We start from the raw sequence: 22,933 nt of genomic DNA, 5'->3' as shown, positions 1-22,933 counted from the left end.
TTCGTGTTGGACCGAGGTTCTGGGAACTGGGATCTGGGAGGGATGAGAGGTTTGAAAAGGAATGGTTCCTTTTCGTGAATGGAATGTGGGGGGGGGAAATTGTGGGGGAATGTGGGGGGGAAAAATAACACTTTTTTGCATTGGATGTTCCTGTTTTTTACTCCTGGGCTCAGCAGCCAAGTAGGGAAACCTATCATACCCAGACAGTGTTAAAACTAGACACCCGGAGGTGTGGCTTGTGTGGATTCCTCAGTTTTCCTACCCAGAATCCCCAGCACACCTCAAATTTAGCTAAAGAAATCAAATTTTTGGATCACTGGGCTGACATAAATTTCCTACCACCCAGCGTTCCCCCAGGTCTCCCGATAAAAATGGTGCCTCACGTGTGTGGCTACTTACCCAAAATATATTGTGGAGACATCAAAATAATCTCATCACAAAATGACCTGGATCAATACTGCGAGATAGTTTTTATGCATCACTCGGATGATTGAATCCGAACACTGTCCGACCTCGCTAATGGCATAACAACAATTGATGGACAGATTGCAGAAAAATTTCATACACTCACCCCAGTACAGAGATCTGGGCCTAAATCCATCGTTTTTTTGCACTCCACACCACCCCAGTTCAGACATGGCCATATGCAAATCAGCCTTGACCCTGTGCCTCATGGGAACAGTCCAGCCCGAACTGCCAAGCCATGCCTTCCCTGGACCGGAATCAAGCATCCTAGGACTGGTTTCTGGCTATCAGCCGTCTTCACCCAGGATAGCTTGACTCCAGTGGTGTGGAGAGCATGGGACTCACGTCTGAGCATACCCATCCCACTTGGGGTGACAAATGCAAAAACAACAATTGATGGACAGAATGCAGAACAATGTCATACATTCACCCCAGTACAGAGATCTGGGCCTAAATCATCGTTTTTTTGCACTCCACACCACCCCAGTTCAGACATGGCCATGTGCAAATCAGCCTTGACCCTGTGCCTCATGGGAACAGGCCAGAAACCGGTCCTAGGATGCTTGATTCCGGTCCAGGAAAGCCATGGCTTGGCAGTTCGGGCTGGACTGTTCCCATGAGGCACCGGGTCAAGGCTGATTTGCATATGGCTATGTCTGAAGTGACTAAGTGTATAAAAAAACACTGGCCAGTGTTAAATGCAGGAGAACTCCAATTAGACAAACCACTGTTTGCCTTTAAGAAATCAAAAAATTTGAAAGATCATTTGGTGCGAGCTGCATTACCTGTCCCTGATCAAATGCCTACAATTGATACGCTCTGGGGACTGCCGAGACTCACTGGGCATGCGAAGTGTGGCAATTGCTCCATGTGTGACAGCACTGTAGAAGGTAAAGAATTCACACATAAGAATATCAAGTATGCTCGCAGGGAATCTTCGAACTGTAATAGTGTAAATGTGATCTATGCTATTGTTTGTCCATGTTCTATGATTTATATAGGGCAAACAACACAAAGTACGCACACGAATGTGCCAACACAGGAGCAGAATACGTTGCAAGACTCCTAATGCTCCGCTTGTGCATCACTTCATGGAACTGTTACACACTGAAATGGACTTCACCTGGACTGTCATTTCAGTAATTAAACCCCCTACCCGTGGTGGTAATTTAAAGCAGCTACTTAATAAGGAAGAACTGCGTTGGATACTGAAGACCAAGAGCCTGCACACTGGCTTGAACCGTACGGAGGATTGGACTTCTTTGATCTAGACTACTGTACTTTCATTTCTAAAGGAACTCTTTTTTATGACCTCGGTGCAACTTGATAACTTCTGACCTTTTGCATAACAGCTTGTGTCTTTGACCGGTCTTCTCCACCACCACTGTTATTTCCTTCACCGAAATGTGAATTGTCCCACTTTTTCACAAGCATGAGAGCAGCACGACATTGTTTACTTGTTGTGTGGCTTACTATGAAATGGTCACTGTGTGATTGTGCACTTATTTTATCCTTAAATGCACTGCATGCCTGTATCTAGAATATCGACCACTTCGTCATTAGCACACAGAAGTGGTTTGCCCCGAGCACTCTTGGCACCCGTCGTTTGTGTCTATCCTCAATTCCCAATCGCCCAACCCAAAATGGCCGACCCTTTCCACTGTGTCCCCATTGGGCGCTAGCACCAACGTGACCAGAAACCTCACCTTTTCCTGTCAACACGCCGCCAGTGCGAGTCGTGAAGATCCTTCTCGCCACGCTAGGACCCCCATTGTGGACCTGCATTGTTCATCTTTTGGTAAGCTCTCGCTGTTATGCGAATTACCGTTGCTCGCCGGCACGTTACTTCTGGACTGGCCCTTATTATTTTCCTGATGGTTTTTTTCCCCCATAGATTATTCGTCTAGGGCCTCGACCCAGCTGGTAAGCATATTCACTGTCGCTCGTGGATGTTAAGGTGACACCATTTCAATCCCCGGCTCACTAACCCCCCCCCCCCCCCTTTTTTCACCCAGATCAATTCTGCACCCCCAGCGGACTTCGCCCGCAGTAAGTTTTTCCCGCTACTGTGTGTTTTCGATTGAGGGCTCCGAAGCAACCCTCTCATTGTTTAATTCCTTTTTTCCATAGTTTCTCCACTCCGTGTGAACCCAATATCAGCTTCGCCCCATCGGTAAGCTTGCTCACGAAGGTCCCCCCTCTTGCTTTGTTACTCCCTGCTGAACCCGATAGTCACGCTCATTCGAGACTGTTCACCCCGCACGTCCTCCAGCCCATCACCCTGTTATACATGATTCGCTTCCATCCTCGTGGCATGATTCCTCTTTAGTGATAATTTTCACGATTGCTTGTAAGACACATTCACCTTGAGCTCCTCTCGTGCCGCTCTGCCGCGCCAAATATAGACACTTCTGAGCGCACTGCATGTAATTAGCGTGCACCCCACACAGCCGCCGTTGTCACCATGGCATGGTATGAGTCTGGCACAGCAATATCAGTTGTGATAAGCGGTTAATCAACTGACATGTTGTATCTTTTTATGTCTTCTCTCCCCATCTAATTTTTGTTATTGTATGGCATATGTATTTTCTCATAGTGGGACCAAATTGAAATTGTTATTTCTTTAGGCAATCATTGTCTGTCCTGAGGATGAACCAAAATGTTGTACGGATCGAAACGTCGTCGACCAGAAATGCACTAATTGCATAGTTGACAATAACTGTTCATGCATATGTGTATATTGTGGATCATCTGCTTATAATTTATGATATTCAGATGACCTTTCTTTGCCTATTATTTGTGTATGTTTTGTACGTTTGTCTAGTGGGTTAGTCGGACATCGGCTGGTGTCCCACTTCCATCACACCCTGTGTAAAAATTTCGTTGTGATTATTTTTTATTAAGACATTAAAACTGTCCGGCTGGACACGTCTTAAAAGAATATAGTTCTATCTAGTCTATATTTATTCCCTTAAATATTCTCTCCTCTGTCTAAGGACCACTGTTTTTTTGAAAATAAAATTGTTGTTTTGTTGTAGCATGTTGTCTAGAACTGCAATAGGAGATGCTTCACTCTGAACCCTCTTCTTTTTTTCATGAAGTTTATAATCACTTGTTCAAGATATGAGATGTTTAAATTAAAAGGCCTGTTTATTTGTTCTACAAATTAACAAGATGTGGTTAAGGAACACTAATAAAAACACAGACCCGGATGGTGCGGGTTGCAAGGGAGACTCCTCTGCGAGTGAAGGGCATGACCCGAATCCTAAGGCCCCTGTAGGTGCAGAGCTACAAAGGGGCACAGATCTTTTTTGTGCAAGTTATTTGAACAGCGAAGATTACGCATAGATTGTACCTTCAGGTCGAGTTTGCGTAATATAAATCTGCAAAATAAAAAAGTGAAAATAGCGCTTGTTTTTACGCAGTCTGCTACTACCAGCGACCACGAAATTATGATAAAAATGCACAAACCGGTAAAAAAAAAAGCTGCACCGATCAGTTTTGCATCAATGCGTAGAGAATAGAAAAAATAATTGTGCTAACTGACTTACGAAGGAGACCGTTGTAATACCACAAGTAAAAAACCCAGTCCTCATGGGAGGTAACAAATGCCGACAGGGCGGTAACAAGGAGGGACTAACAAGCCTCATTATCATTATTGGGAATATTGATCCTGTCATTCATATTGTTGCCATTTGCACTATTGTCATCCCTTTCCCCCCTTCATCTAAGCAATGATGGCTAAAACTTGTAAAGGCTTCGAAATGTTAAAGGCTGTCCGCTCAATCAAAGCAAAGCATCTTGTTTGCAGCAAATTGATTGTGAAGTGTGTGACAGATAAAAACAGGCAGCGTGCTGTGCTTTGTGTTTCTATGGAAACCAAATTCAGATTTCCAACTGCTTTCCTTTTATGAATCCTAGACATTTTGATGTGCTTTACTTTCCAGGATTGAGGGTCAGCATTGAAATGTAATGGGCCTATACTACCCTACATTAAATTTTCTAGTGCCCAGGTTCACATCACCGTAACATGCTGCACCGTGTAAAGTACCATACATAAGATGACAGTGTCATATTTTTCAGGATGCAAGCTATAACATTTAAGTGAAAGAGGTGGTTATCAGAAAGCATTGTGGACTCTATAGGACAATTTGATCATGGGTGCTGGACAGACCTGAACACTAGGGGCACTAAGGTGGATCGTCAGGCCCCACAAAGACATCGCTAGGACAAGGCAGGCGCTCACCTGGATCTGCAGGGACGCAAGCTGCGCTTTGCACCTCTCGTTCACTTGGAAGCAGTTTGGCAGGTCGATGTACTGGCCCCACTCCTTGGCAAAGAGCTGCATGACGATCTGGTCTCCGTACAAGTCCGTACAAGTCGAGGAACTTCTGGATCAGCAGTAAATATCCGGAGGTATGCACGGCAGAAGCCTGGGAGAAGACCGAGAAGAAGAACAGCACAGGCACGCTCCTGTTCACCTGAGCCGCTGAGCCAGGAAGCGGTTGCTCCGCAATGTTCATTGACCTTAAGCCCCAGCCCCTCATGAGAGAAGGAGGGCGCTTTTGCCAATAGAGAAAGCGAGCGCAGGCATGTACCATGTAACAACCAAGTAAAGAGGCCAGTAGCCATGGGAAGATACAAATGACCACACTGCCATAATAAGGAGGGACTAACAAGCCTCCTAATGAACCAGAAGACGGCATTTAGAAAGGACAAAGAGACAAGCCAATGAAAAATATGGGTGGGGTAGTGGGCGGGGCTTCCCTCCTGTACTGAACTACCCCAGATCTTACCTAGAACACCTCTTGCGCGCTGGTAGTAGGCTCGACCTAAAAAGTAATGTATGAGGTCCAGCCTATGATTTCAGCAAGATGGGTAGGCATTCTTTTTCATAATATTTCATCATTATTTTTTGTTGTTGTTGCTTGCCATCTCATTGTTGGCCCTTTGCTGAGTCATCATTTAATGTGAGTACCTAACATATCCTGATTCACTTTAATGTTGGAATATTATGTCAAAATATTCCTAAATGAAGCAGGATACATTAATAAAATGTGTATATTTCTTTGAGTTAAAAGAAATTATTTAAAGAGAACAATTTAAAACTTAAATACGGAGTAATGTTGCAGGTTCTTATAATCTTCTACCTGCACTAAGTTCATAGATAATTAAGGACAGTGAGTGGCATACATTTATTTGAAAAGCGCGCTAATTGTATAAATAAACTGAATTAAAAGGGAAATACTAAAGTTCTGTAGTAGGGGATCTCTGTGTATAGTCATAATCATGTTAATAGTCGCGCCCATGTGCGTGGACCCCTGAGCAATCGAAATAGTCTCTTAAGTTGTCCTCCTCTGCAGTCCTGCATAGACACCTAAGAGACAATCCAAGACAAATAATGCAGCCTGAAATTAACAAGGCTACTCTGGCCAGTACTTCATCCTGAAGTGAAAAAGGAAAGCCAGATAACACTGAAATTTAACATTTTGCTAAGTTTCACACATAGAGAAACTCCCCTTCACAAAAATCCTTTGTCATGATAGAGAGGAAGGGTTGGACAGACAAGCATCATATGCTGCCATTATATGTCTGTAAATAGATACCGTGCCTTTAAGGAACCCTCCAGAGACCCTCGGTATCCCATGATGCACAGCCAAAGTCTAGTTACTTTCAGTTCTTTTTTCCAGCTCCTTCTAGCAGGACCCTGGAGCATTGAGCTCTACATTTAGCGGTATATCCAATTTTGGTAGCTTTTTTGAGTGTTTCACTCGACGTCTGAGGCCTTTACTCTCCTTTTGCTGTCTTTTTGGGGCAGTTTAGCCACTCTTTCTTTGTCAAAATTACCTCTTTATTTGACAAGTGCCCTGAATGTGGCAGGAAGACGACCAAATCGGACTCTCACAGGGTTTGTATACTTAGTCTTCCTTCAACTCATGTTCCTGACTCCTGTGTCATCTGCAAGTCATTCTCCAGGAGAACCCTGCGTGACAGGGAGAAGATTAGTCTTCAAGGCCTGAATCAGAGAAGACAACAGGCTGCAGGTGGGCCATCTGGTCATGGAGAGAACCTTTCCTCTTCCACAACCCATGCGTCTGCATCTGCGGGATTCCCCAGTCAACAGCAGGCTCAGAAAAGATGCAGGTCCCGGTCGACGTCGAAGGCGACTACGTCGAGGCCCGGTATGACTACCATATGCTCCCTGTCCACCCAGGGCTCTGGGTCTATACGACGTCTAAGATCAACGTTGAGGGTAAGGACGTTGAGACTTCGGATGAGGTCGACGTTGAGGACTTCACAGACGATGTCGACACATAATCGCCATCGATCTGAGTCCAGGAGACATCGGCACTTGCCGTCGAGGTGACACGCCGTTTGCCGTCGACAGCAGGTCGCCGTCGATGATAAGATCAACACCGTTGAGGTGAAAGTCTACGTCGATGGGGAAGCCGACGTCGAGGCGAAAGTAGACTTCAAAATGTCATCGGAGCTCATCATCGAGAATCCTGTCTCCCTCTGTGGTCAGCATCTCCACGTCTGGGAGTTCAAGGTCAAGACTGCATCGACGTTCCCAGTTAAGGGGCACTACTTCCAGAGCTTCCTCTGCAAGGCCGGCCCGAAAGCCGAGGAGGGTGATTCATACATCGGACTCTGAGTACTCCAGGACCTATTCTCCAACCAGGTCACCGGAATCAGCTCAGCCTCTGGCTCCTAATCAGTCGCAGCTGCGGTCTTGGACGCCCACTCCGCCTGCTCAAACTCCTCCTCCTCCACCACGACTGCCAACACCTCCACCGCTACCTCCTCTGCCTCAGCCGCTTCCGGTGGCTCCACCTGTACCAGTGGTGCCAAGAAGGTCAAGGTCTCGATCCCGGCCGAGACATCGCTCTCGCAGCCGGCGTAGGTCTTCTACCAGATCACGCCGTCGTCATCGCCATCAGCGGTAACGCTCCAGATATACCAGGGACACAGAGTCCTCTAGAGCATGAAGATATTCGCCGACCCGGTCGGATTCCCCGTCTCCAAGGATGTCACAGTTGGATGACATTACCACATTCCAAAGGTTCTGGTAAGGGGAGCGGCCAAACTGGGCATTGCACTGTCCTTACCTGTCCCCTCCACGTCTGTGATCTTTGAGACACTACAAAGGAAGCAAGTCTCTCGTCCTCTGCTGCCTTTGGTAGCTGGTTTGGAGGAGCCGGCGATGGAGTTATGCCTGACGCCTGCCTCAGTGAAGTCGGCGCCATCACGGCTTCGAAAGAAATACAGGCCCCCGGACTCAGACCCTGCTTTCCTGCGGGTGGACCCTCCCCCGGATTCCACCATAGTGGTGGCAATGATGAAGCAGCACCCTACGGCCCCTTCGACCACAGTTCCACCGGACAAGGGAAGCCGTGGGCTTGATTCTCCAGAGAGAACAGTCTGTAGCACAGCAGCTACTTCAATGGAAGCAGCGAGCTCGACTGCTCTCTTGGGCCGTGATGACCGCTCCTTGTGGGAGTCTCTCCAACAGTTTGTGAACTCCTGTCTAGAGACAAACAAGAGGATTTTCAGGAGGTTCTCAATGAGGGTCTGATGGTCTCCAATCAGATCATCAGGGCGGCTGTGGACACCTCTCTCCTGGCAGCCCATGGTTATTGTTATGGTGTGACCCTGCGGCGCCATTCATGGTTGTCTCACCTCCCTGAAACCGAAGGCCCAACAACAGATTACTAACCTGCCATTCTCAGGTTCCACCCTCTTCAGTTCCCATGCGGACGAGGAAATGGCTTGCATGAAAGTGGAGGTTGAGACCCTCAAGGCTGTGGGCTTGGAGAAGCCTAAAGAACAGCGTAAGAGTTTCCGCCCCTACCAACAGCGATACTCTTCCCAGCGTTTTCAACGCGGACAAGGAGGTCAGGCTGGACAACTGCAGCAGCAGCTTTTTCAGAGACGTCGGAGAGGCAGGGATAACCTACAGTCCACATCAGGGAACACGGGCCCCGCTGGTTCTAAGCCCTGAGGAATGATTTCCCCTTCTTCTGTTACCCACTCCGGTGGGGGGGGAAGCATTCCGAATTACCTGGCAGAGATGAGGAAAAATAACCCGGGACAATTGGGTGCTGAATATTGTTCGCAATGGATACTGTCTACGTTTCACCAGCCCTCCTCCATCGATTCCACCAGTTCGTTCACAATACCTGTTGCACGAACTTCAAGTGGAGGCAGATACCCAGTTAAGAAAAAGGCAGATCGAACTGGTTCCTCCTCTTCAAAGGGGAAAAGGCCTATACTCCAGGTTCTTTCTGGTACGCAAAAAGGGCAGAAACTAATTCAGACCCATTCTCGATTTGCGGCAAGCGAACACATGGATTCGCAGATAAAAGTTCTGGATGCTGTCCCTGCACCAGATATATCCTTGACTACATCAAGTGACTGGCTGTGCGCCATAGATCTGCAAGACGCGTACTTTCATGTACCCATTGCAAGGAAGCATCGGAAGTTCCTGCAGTTCCTAGTTGGCACCAATCACTAACAATATGCAGTGCTTCCGTTCGGCCTTAAGTCTGCGCCCAGAACTTTCTCAAAGTGCATGGCGGTGATTGCAGCACACCTGAGTAAGAACAAGGTGTTAGTCTATCCGTACCTGGACGAAATCCTCCATGTTTCAGAAAGCACAGCTACATTTCAACAGGACAGCTGTTCTGTTGAACCAATTGGGCCTTCACATCAACATATCGAAGTCTGTCCCGACTGCTGTTCAGTGTCTGCAGTACCTGGGAGCCACCATCGATACACTCCAGGCAAGCGTGAGTCCTTCGGAGGAGCGACGCTTATCGATCCTTCGGAAGGCTCAGACTCTCATGTCCATTCCTTCTGCGACGGTGAGGACTGTGCTCTCTCTCCTGGATTCGATGGCTTCTTGCATCTTTCACACGCCACATGCACGCCTCCACATGAGGCCCTTGCAGGAATGTCTTTAGGATCAGTGGGACCAGAAATGATGGAGGTGGGAGGACAGGATCCAACTGTCTTAACACGCTGTCCAGTCCCTGAAGTGGTGGTGTTCACCTCACAATCTCCTCAGAGGGATTCCGCTCCACAAAGTGATACCAACTCAGACCATTGTGACAGATGCGTCTCTCCACGGCTGGGGAGCACATTCGGAACACCTTCAAATACAGGGTATATGGTCCCAGACGGAGTCTGCGTATCACATCAACTTTCTGGAACTCTGAGCAATTCACTTGGCGCTGAAAGCCATCCAACCATCATTCCACACCAGTTCCCTGCTTGTACAGATGGACAACACAACAACAATGTATAACCTCAACAAGCAGGGGGGGTCTTAAGATCGCGCACACCGTCTTGGGAGGTGCAGTCTATCTGTAACTGGCTGCTGGCCAGGGGCCTGCCGATCACGGTGACTCATCTGCCAGGTGTGCAGAATGCTCAGGCAGACATGCTCAGCAGGCTTGTTCAAGAAAATCACGAATGGGTCTTAAACGACGAGGTGTTAAGAGGCATCTTGGCAAGGTGTGGCACTCCAGACGTCGATCTGTTTGCCACCGCAGAAAACAACAAATGCCGAGACTTCGCCACCACGTCTTACCAACCGGGGACGCTAGGGAATGCACTGTGGATCAACTGGTCGAACAGCTTTCTCTACGCTTTTCCACCCATCCTCCTGGTCCCGGCAGTGTTGATCAAACTGTCACAGTCCAGAGTCAGGAAGATCCTCATTGCTCCGGAATGGCCTCAGCAGTGGTGGTTCACTGACCTCCCATGAATAAGAGTAGGGACCCCCACCCAAATGTACTTTAAGGTCAGAGAGTTGAGGGGTGAAATAACCAAAAACAAGAAAGGAACTCCCTCTTGACCTATATCCACTTTATCATTGGGGAAAGCCTCCAATAACACGGGCATACATAAAATATATCTTCAACTTTATAAATTATTTATTCATTTTTATTTTTAGGGTTTTTTTGTCATTCAGAAATTCATATTTTTCTTTTTTCTTATTTGAAAACAGGTAGTTATTCACTGTATTTCATGTGATTTTCTTTAAATACATATACAAAAATTCATATTATAATTACAAAGTCAGAATATATAGACATATCTCTTTTTAAAAATAGTGAGACAGTAATTACAACCCAGGTCGAGAACCACAAACACAACACATCCACTCAATCACACACCCTAGTCATACATCACTCTACTACAACCGAAAAAACACCCCGTTGTTTTACACCAGTTTGTCCACTGTACAACCAAAGGTTGGATCTAATTAGAAGAGAGGGCCAACGCGTTTCGGTGGAGGAACTGCAATGGAAACCACCTTTATCAGGGCCAGCCAGGGGCAATTGCAACAGAGTGTCTCGCAACCTGGAGTTAGTGTCTCTTTATTAAAATGTAATGTTCCAACGTGCCAATATGCTGCACCTTCACTCCTTGACTAAAAGCCAAGGATTTTAGGCCATTTTCATTAGCTGCCCAAGGACAGAGGCACCACAACTTCCCATACAAAAGACTGTAATGGAGCCAGTGAAGACAGTGCTATAGGCTCCTGTAGAGTATCGGCTTTAAGAAGATTTCAACAGAATGCACTTTCTCTTACGAGCAGAACACCTTTCATATATGTTTCAAAGGAGATCCCGATATACTTCTTATTCCCGCTGAGCAAATGTAATGTATTGCTGTACGAATCCTGCAGTTGTCTGATACTTCTCTACAGACACTGTAGCTCTGGTAAGAATTTTTATAGGGTGTATTCATCAAATGGAATGCCTGTTTGACAGTGTTCACATACGTCCCAGAGCTACACCAGCATACCGGCTGCACAAAAAAACCCTAAAAATAAAAATGAATAAATAATTTATAAAGTTGAAGATGTGTTTTATGTATGCCCGTGTTATTGGAGGCTTTCCCCAATGATAAAGTGGATATAGGTCGAGAGGGAGTTCCTTTCTTGTTTTTGGTTCACTGACCTCCTACACTGGTCTCTCCTGCCGCATTTTCGACTTCCGTGTCGGCCGGACCTTCTCACGAAGTTCGGAGGGCTGATGGTGCATGCCAACCTCTCGTCGTTGAGTTTGACAGCATGGCTCCTGAGCTAGTGCAGTATGGACATTTAAATCTGCCTCAGAACTGCATGGAGATACTAAAAGAGGCAAAAAGACAATCTACAAGGGCTTTCTATGCATACAAATGGAAGAGATTCTGCATTTGGTGCACCTCTAAGGGTGCAGACCCTACATCCTGCAAGGAGGATGTCATCCTCTCATACTTACTGCATTTGGCTCAATCTGGCCTTAACTTTAATTCCATTAAGGTTCACCTAGCAGCTTTAACTGCGTATAGGAAATGCCCTTCACAAACTTCCTTTTTCCAAATCCCATTCATCAAAATATTTCTGGAAGGTGTTTCCTCCCATTAGGCGTCCTTCGCCTCTGTGGGAGCTTATTGTGTTGCTGTCTAGACTAATGAAGGAGCCTTTTGAGCCTATTCATAAGGCTTCTCTACAGCATCTGTCCTGGAAGGCAGCTTTCCTTGTGGCTATAACATCGGCTCACAGGGTGAGTGAGATCCAGGCTCTCTGCTGCCAAGAGCCCTATACTGTATTTCATGCATCTAAGGTTGTGATGAGAACTCACCCGAAGTTCCTTCCTAAGGTGGTGTCAGATTTCCATGTGAACCAACCAATCACCTTACCCACATTTTTTCAGCATCCTTCCTCTTCGGTGGGGAGGTCCCTTCGGTCCCTTCATTCCCTTGATGTGAGAGGGGTGTTGAAATTTTACTTGGATAAGACCAAGGAGATGCGTAGATCTGATCAATTATTTGTTAATTATGGATTGGTCAGGACTGGTCTTGCCACCTCTAAACAGCCTATCTCTCAGTGGATTGTGTCCTGTATTCAGCTGTGTTACCAGAAAGCTAACCAGACTCTACGGGGTAAGCCTAAGGCTCACTCTACCAGAGGTAAAGCTGCTACTGCGGCTTTATTGCGTAATGTTCCCATTGCAGACATCTGTAGGGCTGCCAATTGGAAGTCAGTCCATACCTTTGCTAAACACTACTGCCTGGACTCTGATGCCAAGGCAGATGCTCAGGTTGGGCAGGCTTTGCTGAGAAATTTATTTGCACAGTAGTGGTTCTGTCTATTTCCTCCACCGCTGGGTTCGGTTTGTGGGGATGGGCTTGCCATTCTATTCACATGAACACAGAGGTCCCCTACTACAGAAGGAGTAGTTTCTTACCTGTAACTCCAGTTCTGTAGTAGGGGTATCTCTGTTATAGTCCTAAGCAACCCGCCTTCCTCCCCGGTGAATGAAACTGTATTACCTTGAATGCTACAGGCCTGGCTTTATACACCTTCAAACAGAACTGAAAGTAACTAGCCTTTGGCTATGCATCATGGGATACCGAGGGTCTCTGGAGAGTTCCTTAAAGGCACGGTATCCATTTACAGACACATAATGGCAGCCTATGGGGATTGTCTGTCCAACCCTTCCTCTCTATCATGACAAAGGATTTTTGTGAAGGGGAGTTTCTGTGTGTGAAACTTAGCAAAACGTTAAATTTCAGTGTTATCTGGCTTTCTTTTTTTCACTTCAGGATGAAGTACTGGCTAGAGTAGCCTTGTTAATTTCAGGCTGCATTATTTGTCTTTGATTTTCTCTTAAGTGTCTTGCAGGACTGCAGAAGAGGACAATTTAAGAGACTATTTCGATTGCTCTGGGGTCCACGCACATGGGCGGGACTATTCACGTGATTATGACTATAAGAGAGATACCCCTACTACAGAACTGGAGTTACAGGTAAGAAACTACTCCTTACTTCGTTTCGAAGGCAATTGATTAGGGGGGGAGCAAGGGACCTTAAACACAATATAAAACGGCATAAAAATATTCTACAAATAAAACGAAATATTGGATTACATGTAGCAGAAAAGAGTAAGGAAGGGAAAATTAGGTAACTTACAGTGGGTAAAAATAATAATAATAAAAGGTTAGTCCTTAATTTCCAGGAAATGGCAAGTGCGAGGAGATGGTGATTAGATAAAAAGCAGCTGTGAGGTGGCTGCAGAGAAGAAAATCAAGCAGTGAAAGATGACGCGTATCCGCTAAATGTCTGTGGCTGGTACACCGAGCAGATCAAATGATCTTCAAATGAGATTGGGCTTTGCCAATAAGGCATGTCCCACAATTTGTGTGGCACTAATGCTTGCCATGTCCAGGTGCCATTTGATGAATTTCTGAAAATTCATCATCAGTGGCCAAGTTGTCTGGTGCCACTGTTTGGCCTGTATCATTTTATTCATGAAATTATGTAGGACTACTTAGATCTGCCACAAGATGAATGGACCAATCCGTCTCCGAAAACGGACACATTATATTTCTTGTCTAGTACAATAATTCAGTTGGATGCTCATGTGCGAAGCGAACAGTACAACCTGTTAAGGAAAGTTGATGTTTCTCCAAATCGGCTTAAACTGTAATCCTGTCTTGGTATAAGTAGTAGTGGGAGAAATTGAGAGGAGAAATGTCAGATTGTAGTTTAGTCTGGTCAATGTCTACGTTTTCAGGGTTGCCATAGTGGGCTTCCATAAAAACATGTTTAAAGAAGTTGTTGGGGCATGGCCTGTGTAAAAATAGCAAAGGCATACATGACTAACACATGTAAGAAAATTCTTAAAGTGAGGTTCACATACGCTACTTTTGTTGATTAACTGACGTATGTTATGTTACAGAAACTTCGAAAGTGCACGATTACCCAAGGGTGTCTTGGCGCTGAGTTGGGGTGTTTAAAGTGTTGAGGGAACGAAGGTGGCTAGGCATTAAAAAGCCACGTTGTAGCACTTTTCCTAAAACTCAATAACGTGGGAGCTGCTTTGATATTTATGGGTTGGTTATTCCAAAGCGATGCTGCACGATGCTGCTTTAGAGGAGAAACAAACCCTCCACCCTCCCATTATAAGTCTCTTAAATCTAGGGCGCAAGATAAGTATTTTTAGACCTTAGATCTAGTTTAGGTATATACCAAGAGAGGAATTGTTTAAGGAACCTGGTTCCAGAATCTTGTGCAGATTTATAAGTGAGGCACAAAACCTTAAATTCGTTTATCCACTGTAAGCCAGTATAGCTTTTTGATACAAGCTGAGACCGGGTTAAATTTAGATAAGTCTAGTATGAGCCTAGCTGCTGCATTTTGGATACTTTGTAATTTCCTAATAAACTTTTTTTGGCCCTTAACGTATATACCATTACAGTAATCCAACGTGGAAAGGATTAGTAGAGAAATAACTGTTCTCTGGTGGCAAGGGGAATGAACAGGAGAATTTTCTTAATGATTCTCAAAGTGAAATGACCGAGCAGATGTGTTTTTTGAGATTCAATTTCTCATCAATACCTATGCACAGGAGGAGCCACGCTAGCAAACAAGATGGCTGCTTAGGCTCCCGGCTCCGCCGACCTCCGTATCCTGCCAGATGATCCTGTCGTTAATCCTGTTTTTACGCCCGACCTCCGTGTGGATGAACTGATGCGCACTCCGAAGGTGCAATCCCAAAAACTTAATTGGCTTCATTGACTGAGTTGTGGCGAATTGAAGTTTGCGGCCTAGTCCAACAGGAGAGCCGGGGCCTCGAGTTTTGACCCAGCCGGGTTGCAGTTGAACAACATCAGCCGTGAGAACCAAGCAGGGTTCGGTCTACCACAGTGGAGTTCTTTTTTTGCCCGATTTTGACGGCGGTCATTCTGTGTGACTAACATCGAGGGAGGAGTGACGTGACACAACAGTGGCTGTGGATGGGGGCCCCTGTCCCGCGGACCCGGTTTCCCCCTCGCCGGGGCTCGATGGGTCGGGGTCTTCGCTCGCGGCAGCGAAGTGCAGGTTGCTGCTGCAGGAACAGACCAGTCACCCTCTGACGCTGTCCATTCCCCCCCTGTCTGTTCCCCCGGAGAAACTGGGCTCTCTGGGGGAAGTGAAAATGATCTGTACTGTGCGGGGAGAAATGGACCGGACGGAGCGTGAGCAGTCTCTAAGGACCGTATTGGCAGCCATCGGGGCATTTCATTTAAATATGGATGCCCGAATTCACAAAATGATTTCGGGCATATCTGAGAAGGAGTGTGTGAAACCGGACCCTACTCTACTGCAAGAACTGCTGCCAGCTGCGATTTACAAGGCGACCATCTTGGCTTTGTACAAGGACCCTGTGCGACAAGAAGCGCCGAAGCCCTCGTCGGTATTCTGGAGAATCCTGAACCCGGTGTTTCGAACATTTTACTACGTCTACCATCACTGCTGACTTTGGGAGAATCGATTGGCGTTCCCTTCCCAGAGATTCCTGTCGGTAATTGTTTTTGGACTTCCGTTTCATCCTTTCCCTCTTTGATGACCACGCGATTGTGGAGAAAACAACATTGGAACTATCCGTCTGTGAGGGAGCGTTTCTGTGCTGATGGAGTCCTTGAGGAATCACTGACTTTGATATTTGTTGGACTGAATTTTTTTGGACTCTTTCTGCGTTTTGATTATCCTGTAGAAGTGGTTATCCTACCGGGAGGGGTTCGCATGATGGTTCGGAAGGGCCAAGGCTGAGTTCGATTGACCGGGGTTGGTACTATGGGCTTAATGGATGTGAGAATCGAGACTGTTGATCTAACAGAAGGCTGGGCGGTGTATCATAGCTCCCCCTAATTTACTGTTTTTGTGATTTCTGTAACATTGTATTTTCATCATAGGGGGTGCTTTTCTCAGGCCGGGGGGGGGAAGGGGACCGGGAGCCCATACGAAAATGCCCTCCCCTATGTTTTTCTCTTTTCTATTTTTAGAATCTAGTTAGTCTGGGCGACAGGCACACTGCTAGTTGGGGTTAGGCGATAGCCATATGCAGGGGTGCAGGGTGGGGGGATGGGTTTATTATTTTATTTCGGTTCACATTCTTAGGGTTTTCTTTTCTTCAATCTTCTCTTTGGTTTCTCCCCTAATAGCAATATTGGCGAAATATCCTGATTTTGTTTACCTTCCAGTGTCTGGTTGCCATGCTTTGTCTACTATTCTGATTTTATGGGTGGGCGGGTTTTGAGGGCCGGCGCTTAAATTGTTTGTCGATTGTAATGCTACTAATCTTGCTTCGTACTTATTAGCGCAGGCATCTCAGCAATTCTTCTGTTACTGCAAGTATATCCTGCCTTTGTACCTGTCCGCCCTATTATGTTGCAGTGTATGGCACCAGATATGTCTATTTCGTTTTTTCTTGTTTTAAAATAATAAAAAGATTTAAAATAAATAAATAACTATGCCCAGATTTTTTACTTTTTGGACCAGATGGGAAGTGTTTCCAACTCCGTAGGCCAACATGCTTTGCTTCAGAGTAAGGCTTGGATGTAAGGTTTCCCATCCTACTGAGTACTCCCTATCTGTTAAGAATGACTTAAGTAAGTCAGCAGCTTGCCGGTGATACCCAATTTTTCAAGGCGGTCTATGAGGGTGGCATGGTCTACCGTATCGAATGCCGCCGACAATTCAAGGAGGATAAGTGCTGCAGACCCTCCTGTATCCAAAATAGGTTTTATGTCATCAGTAGTTTTAATTTGGGCTGTCTCAGTACTATGCTCGGCCCTAAAATCGAATTTGGCAGGGTCCAGTATCTCGTTGTCCTGGATGAACGTCAATTGAGAATTAACACATTTTTCAACTTTTTTCGTTGGAAATGGCAGCCTAGAAATAGGGCAATAATTTGCTGGATTATCAACGACTAAATTTGTTTTTTTTTTTACAACTGGCAGAATGGAGGCCTTTTTCCACAGTTTAGGAAATATCCCTGATCTAAACATCCCATTAAAAATATTGGCGAGACAGGAAGCAATTGGATTAGGGACTTTTTGGAGAATTTAAGGGTGAATGGGATCTTGGGGTGATCCTGATTTGGTAGATATGAAAAGTTTGAGCACCTCTGCTTCCAACACAGGAGAGAATCGGCTGAGTTTAGGTTGAGGCATTTTATCCAAAGACATCGGTTCATAGGAGGAATCTGGTATTGAGGTAGAGCAGATGTTAAGACCTGTAATAATGAGACAGAAGAACAGATTATAGATTTGTTCTTCCTTAGTACAGAAATGAGAGGCCATGTTCTCAAAGAAAGCTAGAGTGTAATTGCTTCCTTTATCTGCGGGAGATTTGGTGAGTTTGTTTATGACTTGAAAGAGATCTTTAGAGGGATGTTTAGAAGTTTCAATTTGGTGTAAAAAGTAAGCTGATTTTTTCCTTCTTGATGGCAACCTTATAGCTATCCAAGGACTACTTTTAGACAACTCTATCGAAGAAGTTGTATTTAGCTCTCCATTTTCTTTCAAGTCTTCTGCAGTTTTGTTTTTTCTGATGGAGAGTTTCATAGAACCAAGGTGACCGATTTGTTTGGATTTATGGGGGCCTCCACATTTTTTGGGTACAGATTTGGAAATGGATGTGTTAAGCCAATGTTTATCTTTCGGTGGCCTGCTTTGGATCTGGCTCTAAAGCGTGCTCCGCATGAGAAAGAAATTGTTGTAAGGTAGATAAATAGGTTTTGGACCAAAGAAAATGTGAAGTAGGATCAGAATCTAGTATCTTACTTTGTGCCAGGGAAGGGACCGTTAGGTTGAATGCAATAGTCTTGTGGCCAGACCACTGTTGTGGATGTATAGAGAGCTTTTACCCAGCTGAGGAAATGAAGAGTTCTAGCTTTGCTAAGGATAAGTACATCTGTACCTTAGGAGCAGAAATTGAGGAATAAAATAAATGCGGTCATAGGAGTTTTGGTATTGGAATAGACTGACATAAAGGGAATAGCCAGCAAATTAAAATATCCCCATTTGAACCACATCAAATTAAAATACCCACATTTGAACCACATCTTTAATAACACCAAGAAGGCAAAATAAGCAAACCCAGCCCTTCTTAGGAGGATTCTCTTTGCCCTTTCATCCTCCTTCCAGTCATCCATCCATTATTTGACCCTTCTATGAATCCATCCATCAGTATATACACAATCCCTTTTCATATCAATTTTACTTTATTCTTCCCTTCTGTCCATTCTTCATCCTTAACTGTGTCTCCATCCACACCCTTCTTTCATTCTATCCCCCATCAGTATAAATGATGAGCAGATCTGCAGACAGAAGGCTCAAACGATTCATGTTTTAGTAGGACTCGGTTCACCTGCTCAACAGGCCCAGTGGGAACCCCAGCTTAAACTGCCTAAGCCTGGACCAGGAGAAGCGTTCTCTTGTGCACTTTGTTTTAGCAATGCCATCAAAGACCCTGTTCCATGTTGAAAGGGGAGTGCTGACAACTTCACCTAATCTGCATTTCTCGCTGTGCTTCCAGGTCATTGCTTTCTGCAGATCTGCAGTTTTCAAATTACAAGGGCCGCTTCCAGCTCTTGCTGCAGCTGGAGGAGATCCAGATGGAGGTGGACATCAGAAGATATGATCAAAAGGACATGAGCATGATCCAGGATCCTACCAACAGAAAGCTTCTCATCTTGTCTGTAAGAATGTTTTGCCTCTAGTGGGTGAAGTTTTAAATGTTTCCATCAGTTTGTATGTGATATTAGAATTTTCTTGCAGGTCAAGCGCTTATTGAAGTCTTATTTTCTTAAATTCATATTCTGGATATATAAATAACCTACCTTGTTAGGACGTGTCTCCAGAATTCTAACATTTGAATCATTTTTGTGATATTGAGTTCTAAGGGGAACCCTCTGTTCAAGTGAAGTCAATAAGTGGACCTTTCTGCAAGACTTGGTTATAATATGATCCCACTTTGTTCCCTCTTACAGGTGTGTTTGAGGTTTTATTGTCATGGGGGGAGAGGGCGGGGAAGGTGTGCATCGTACTATTTATTGTATTTTAAAGGTATTTACATAAAGTAGCTGTGTGCCAAGAAAATCAAGTACAGAAAATGCCTTGTGTGTGTGTGCGCTTCAGAGATAGTTGTGTATCCAAGGTCTAATATCGGCAGAGCGAACTCCGCTTTTAATCCTTCCGGTGCCATTAAAAGTAGCTCTGTTCATTTGTTAAATAGAGAGACCTATTTCCCCAGGTGTGGGCCCAATCGTTTTTTGAATACTTAATATATATGCTCGCAACTACAACTTTACAAGGAAAAGCTAATCATCCTTTGAATATATGGAGGTTAGCCATTAGTATTGCTGCAACACATGCTTGTGTTTGCTTTCTGTGCTGTCCGATTTGCTTACTGAGGTGCGGCATTCCTTGGGGAATAATCATTAGCAAGCAGCCAGCCTTCGGCACTGTAGTGTCCTGCTGGACACGGTCTAGTTGTTCTAATGTCATCCATACTTTACACCCAACCACCACTGGTGTCACGAGTCAGGTGACCCAGACAATAAATGGGGCGGAGCGCACATGCTCTTGGCTAGTCTTACTAATCCACAATCTCGTGTCTGCGTCCCTCATTGCAGCACCATGTGGGCCTAAGGCCCAACACGACATTGGCGACGAGGTGGGTCCTGCCCACGTGTATAGCCACTGCCAGTCGGTGGAGAGATAAGGGGGGAGAGAGCTGCCTGCATAGAGGGCACTCCCTGTGGATCAGCGCCGGACGCAGAGAGGCCTGTGGGGCATACGCTTAGCCCCAGCCCGACATGTTCATGAGGATGTGACCGGGAGCCCACCCCGCACCTCTCAAACCCTGCCGAGTGCTGCCCGCCGTGGGAGCACCACAAAGGAGAAAGCGGACTGGACAGAGCCCACATGCACAGGCCGCAACTGTGCCCCATATTGAAGCGGACCGACTGGAGCCTACCCGAGTCTGCCGCAGCAGCGTGACCCCCCGCCGGGACGAGGCCCCCAGTCTGGAGATGAGCCGGGGGCCGCCCAAGCCAGGATCGACCCCCTGATGACTGAACACTAAGCGGAGCCCACCTGCATGGCCATGCCGCCTGGCCAGGTGCGATGCAGCTGAGAATAAACATTAGGTGAAGCAGGGCCAGCAGAGCCCACCCGCGGCCTTCCTGCAGCGTCTCCTGTCCCCCGCCGTGCAGCATGTGAGTTGGGAGGCTGCGGCGGCAAGGGTGAGTGAACCTCAACGGGAAGCGATCACCGCGGAGCCCACCCGCAGTAGAGGAGACACTTCTGCCCCGAGAACAGCGACAACAGCCCCCACCGCCGCGCAGCAGGCAAAGCACGAGGCTGCAGCGGTGGGGTGGAGGAGAGTGAAGGAAGCGTATGGCCATCGACTGGCCGAAGTGGTGGAGAGAAAGCGGAAGGAAGCGGGGCCAAACTGCAACGACGCCAGCCGCCGCTGCCTACCCCGTGACGAAGATGTGAGTAGTCAGAGCGCAACCGGCAGCGTGTAAAGAGCTGCCGGGCGCTAGTGCACAAGCGAAGCCCACCCGCAGCCACTAGACGCACAACCCCAGCAAACCCACCCACCCACCTGCCCGCACGAGGACTGGAGAAAAGCCGCCGTGGGCAGGGAGGGCAAAGGAACAGGGCCGCCCCCACCTCCTGAGTTCCCTTCCCCCTGTAAGAGCAATGGAAGCCTGCAAGCGGCCAGCTCTGCCGAAATGAACCCATGCTGTGCGCGAGAGGACACTGGCTGCTAGTGCGCCCCCCCTCCGTGCGCGCTCACAGAAATGCCTCACCCCCGTTTGGCATCACAAGAGGGAAATGCCTGTTCCCTCCTGCCTCCCGAAAACAGAGGAAAACTCACCTGGAGATGAAGGGAAGTCCCTGCTCCTAATCTTTGGGGTTAGCAAGGGCTCCAGCCCCCTGGAGAGCCGAGGAAGCAGGCTAACAGAAGGCAACACTGCCACCTAGTGGCCAGAAGGCAACACTGCAGGTCAAAAGGCACAAACAAGCGCACGGCAAGCCAAGGGAAGTGTGCATGAAAAAAAGACCGGCTACACACAGCACATGTGCAGGAGCGACCGAGCTCCCCAAGATGAACAAAGCGGCAAACAGTGGGAACAGGTGCCAAGTCACCGGAGAACTTTGCCACCAAAGAGACACTACACAGTGACACCGGACACACAGCAGCACAAGACTGGCACAGCAACGTCATGCAGCTGCGCAAGACTGGCGCACAGACGCACACACAGTCAGAGAGGCGCCAAGCCATCAACAAGTGAGTGCGCAGGAACGCGCCAGGAGTGAAGGAACTCCACACACAGTACAGCACTACGCAAGGAGTGAAGGAACTCCACGCACAAGAAGGTCAACGGAGCAGCGGCGCAGTCTACCACAAGCACTGAAGCCACACAGACGGAAAGTGCAGTGACGCCAAGTGGCCACAAGCTGTCCTCGTTGCCGGAAGACAGTGACAGGAGCACCACCACAAGAAGGTACAGTGGTTCCAAGACTCCCAACCAGCCAAGTGCGAGATTGAGGAAGCGCGACTACCGCCAACACTGCTCCAGGGTCCCAGGAAGAAAGCAAGCACACCCCGTGAGGTAACGGGAGCGCCCTGAGCACGAGGAGGCAAGAAGGAATGGTGACGTAACCCTCCACACCCAACGAAACGCATGAAGAGCGCAGACAAAAGCGCGCCAACGCAGAAGCACTGCAATGGAATCAAGTGACGATCCCAGGGATCACGGACGGCATGAAGATGCAAGACCACGCAAAGCCAGGAGCGCGCAGGAGGTCACGCCTGTGAACCTGACAGCCCAGTCAGCACCCAGGAAAACCTCTCCACACAGAAACACTGCTGAACACAGGTCGGAGAGCACACACACGTCTCCACCGCCACAGCGAAGCCCTACAGTAGGCCGAAGACCACCCACGGTGTCCTCCCTCACACTGCCTTAAGATGGAGTCGGCCGCGATCCAAGATCGGCAAGAGAGGAGTTCACACCCCACGTGGCAGGTCGCCACAGCACCATGTGCTCCAACAACCAGCGACACAAGACCGAACGTCACGTCGCCCAGCAAGCAAGAAACACGTCACCAAGTGACTAGTCCAGACAAGCATGCCAGAGCAAAAGCAGAAGCCGGCGCCACGACAGCGCCGCCTCGAGGTCCAAACGCAACGCCCTCGAAGAAAAGAAGAGTGAGAACTGTCATCCCGATGTCCGGATGAGCACAGGTGGGCTGAACAAGCCAACAAAGGGAGAAGACCGAGGACTCACAGCCAGCCAAGAAGCACACTCTGACACGCCAGACAGCCACCAAGGTGACCCGACGTCCCAGGATACAGCCCCACGGATGAACCAAACATAAGCCGCAGCAAGCGCAGTCCACGTCTCATCCCAACGCTTCCCCAGGCGACCGTCCATCCCCGAGCGTCGGCAGTCTGAGCCAGTTGGCATCCCTGCTCCTGTCCGCAGATGCCACGGGCGAAGATCAGCACTGAGCGGCCGCCCTCTCACCGCCTCAAGATGGAGTCGGCAGTGGCCCCACAACAAGCAAGAGAGGAACCGTACACTCTGTGTCAAGCCGCCACCCAAGGTCAACGTCAACAAAGCGGAGGC

General features: G+C 47.4%; 1 protein-coding gene across 1 annotated transcript in view; it reads left to right on the top strand.

The window, feature by feature from the left end:
- Nucleotides 1-22,933, top strand: part of MOV10 (Mov10 RNA helicase) — a 360,143-nt gene that overhangs the window by 140,156 nt on the left and 197,054 nt on the right. Inside the window, exon 7 of the mRNA XM_086923342.1 lies at nucleotides 18,823-18,985. Within this exon, the coding sequence (XP_086779468.1) occupies nucleotides 18,823-18,985 (163 nt within the window). The remainder of the gene's footprint in view (nucleotides 1-18,822; nucleotides 18,986-22,933) is intronic.

Source organism: Lissotriton vulgaris, chromosome 5, assembly GCF_964263255.1.
Source record: "Lissotriton vulgaris chromosome 5, aLisVul1.2, whole genome shotgun sequence".
NCBI lineage: Eukaryota > Metazoa > Chordata > Amphibia > Caudata > Salamandridae > Lissotriton > Lissotriton vulgaris.
This window is presented reverse-complemented; position numbering and strand designations above follow the sequence as displayed.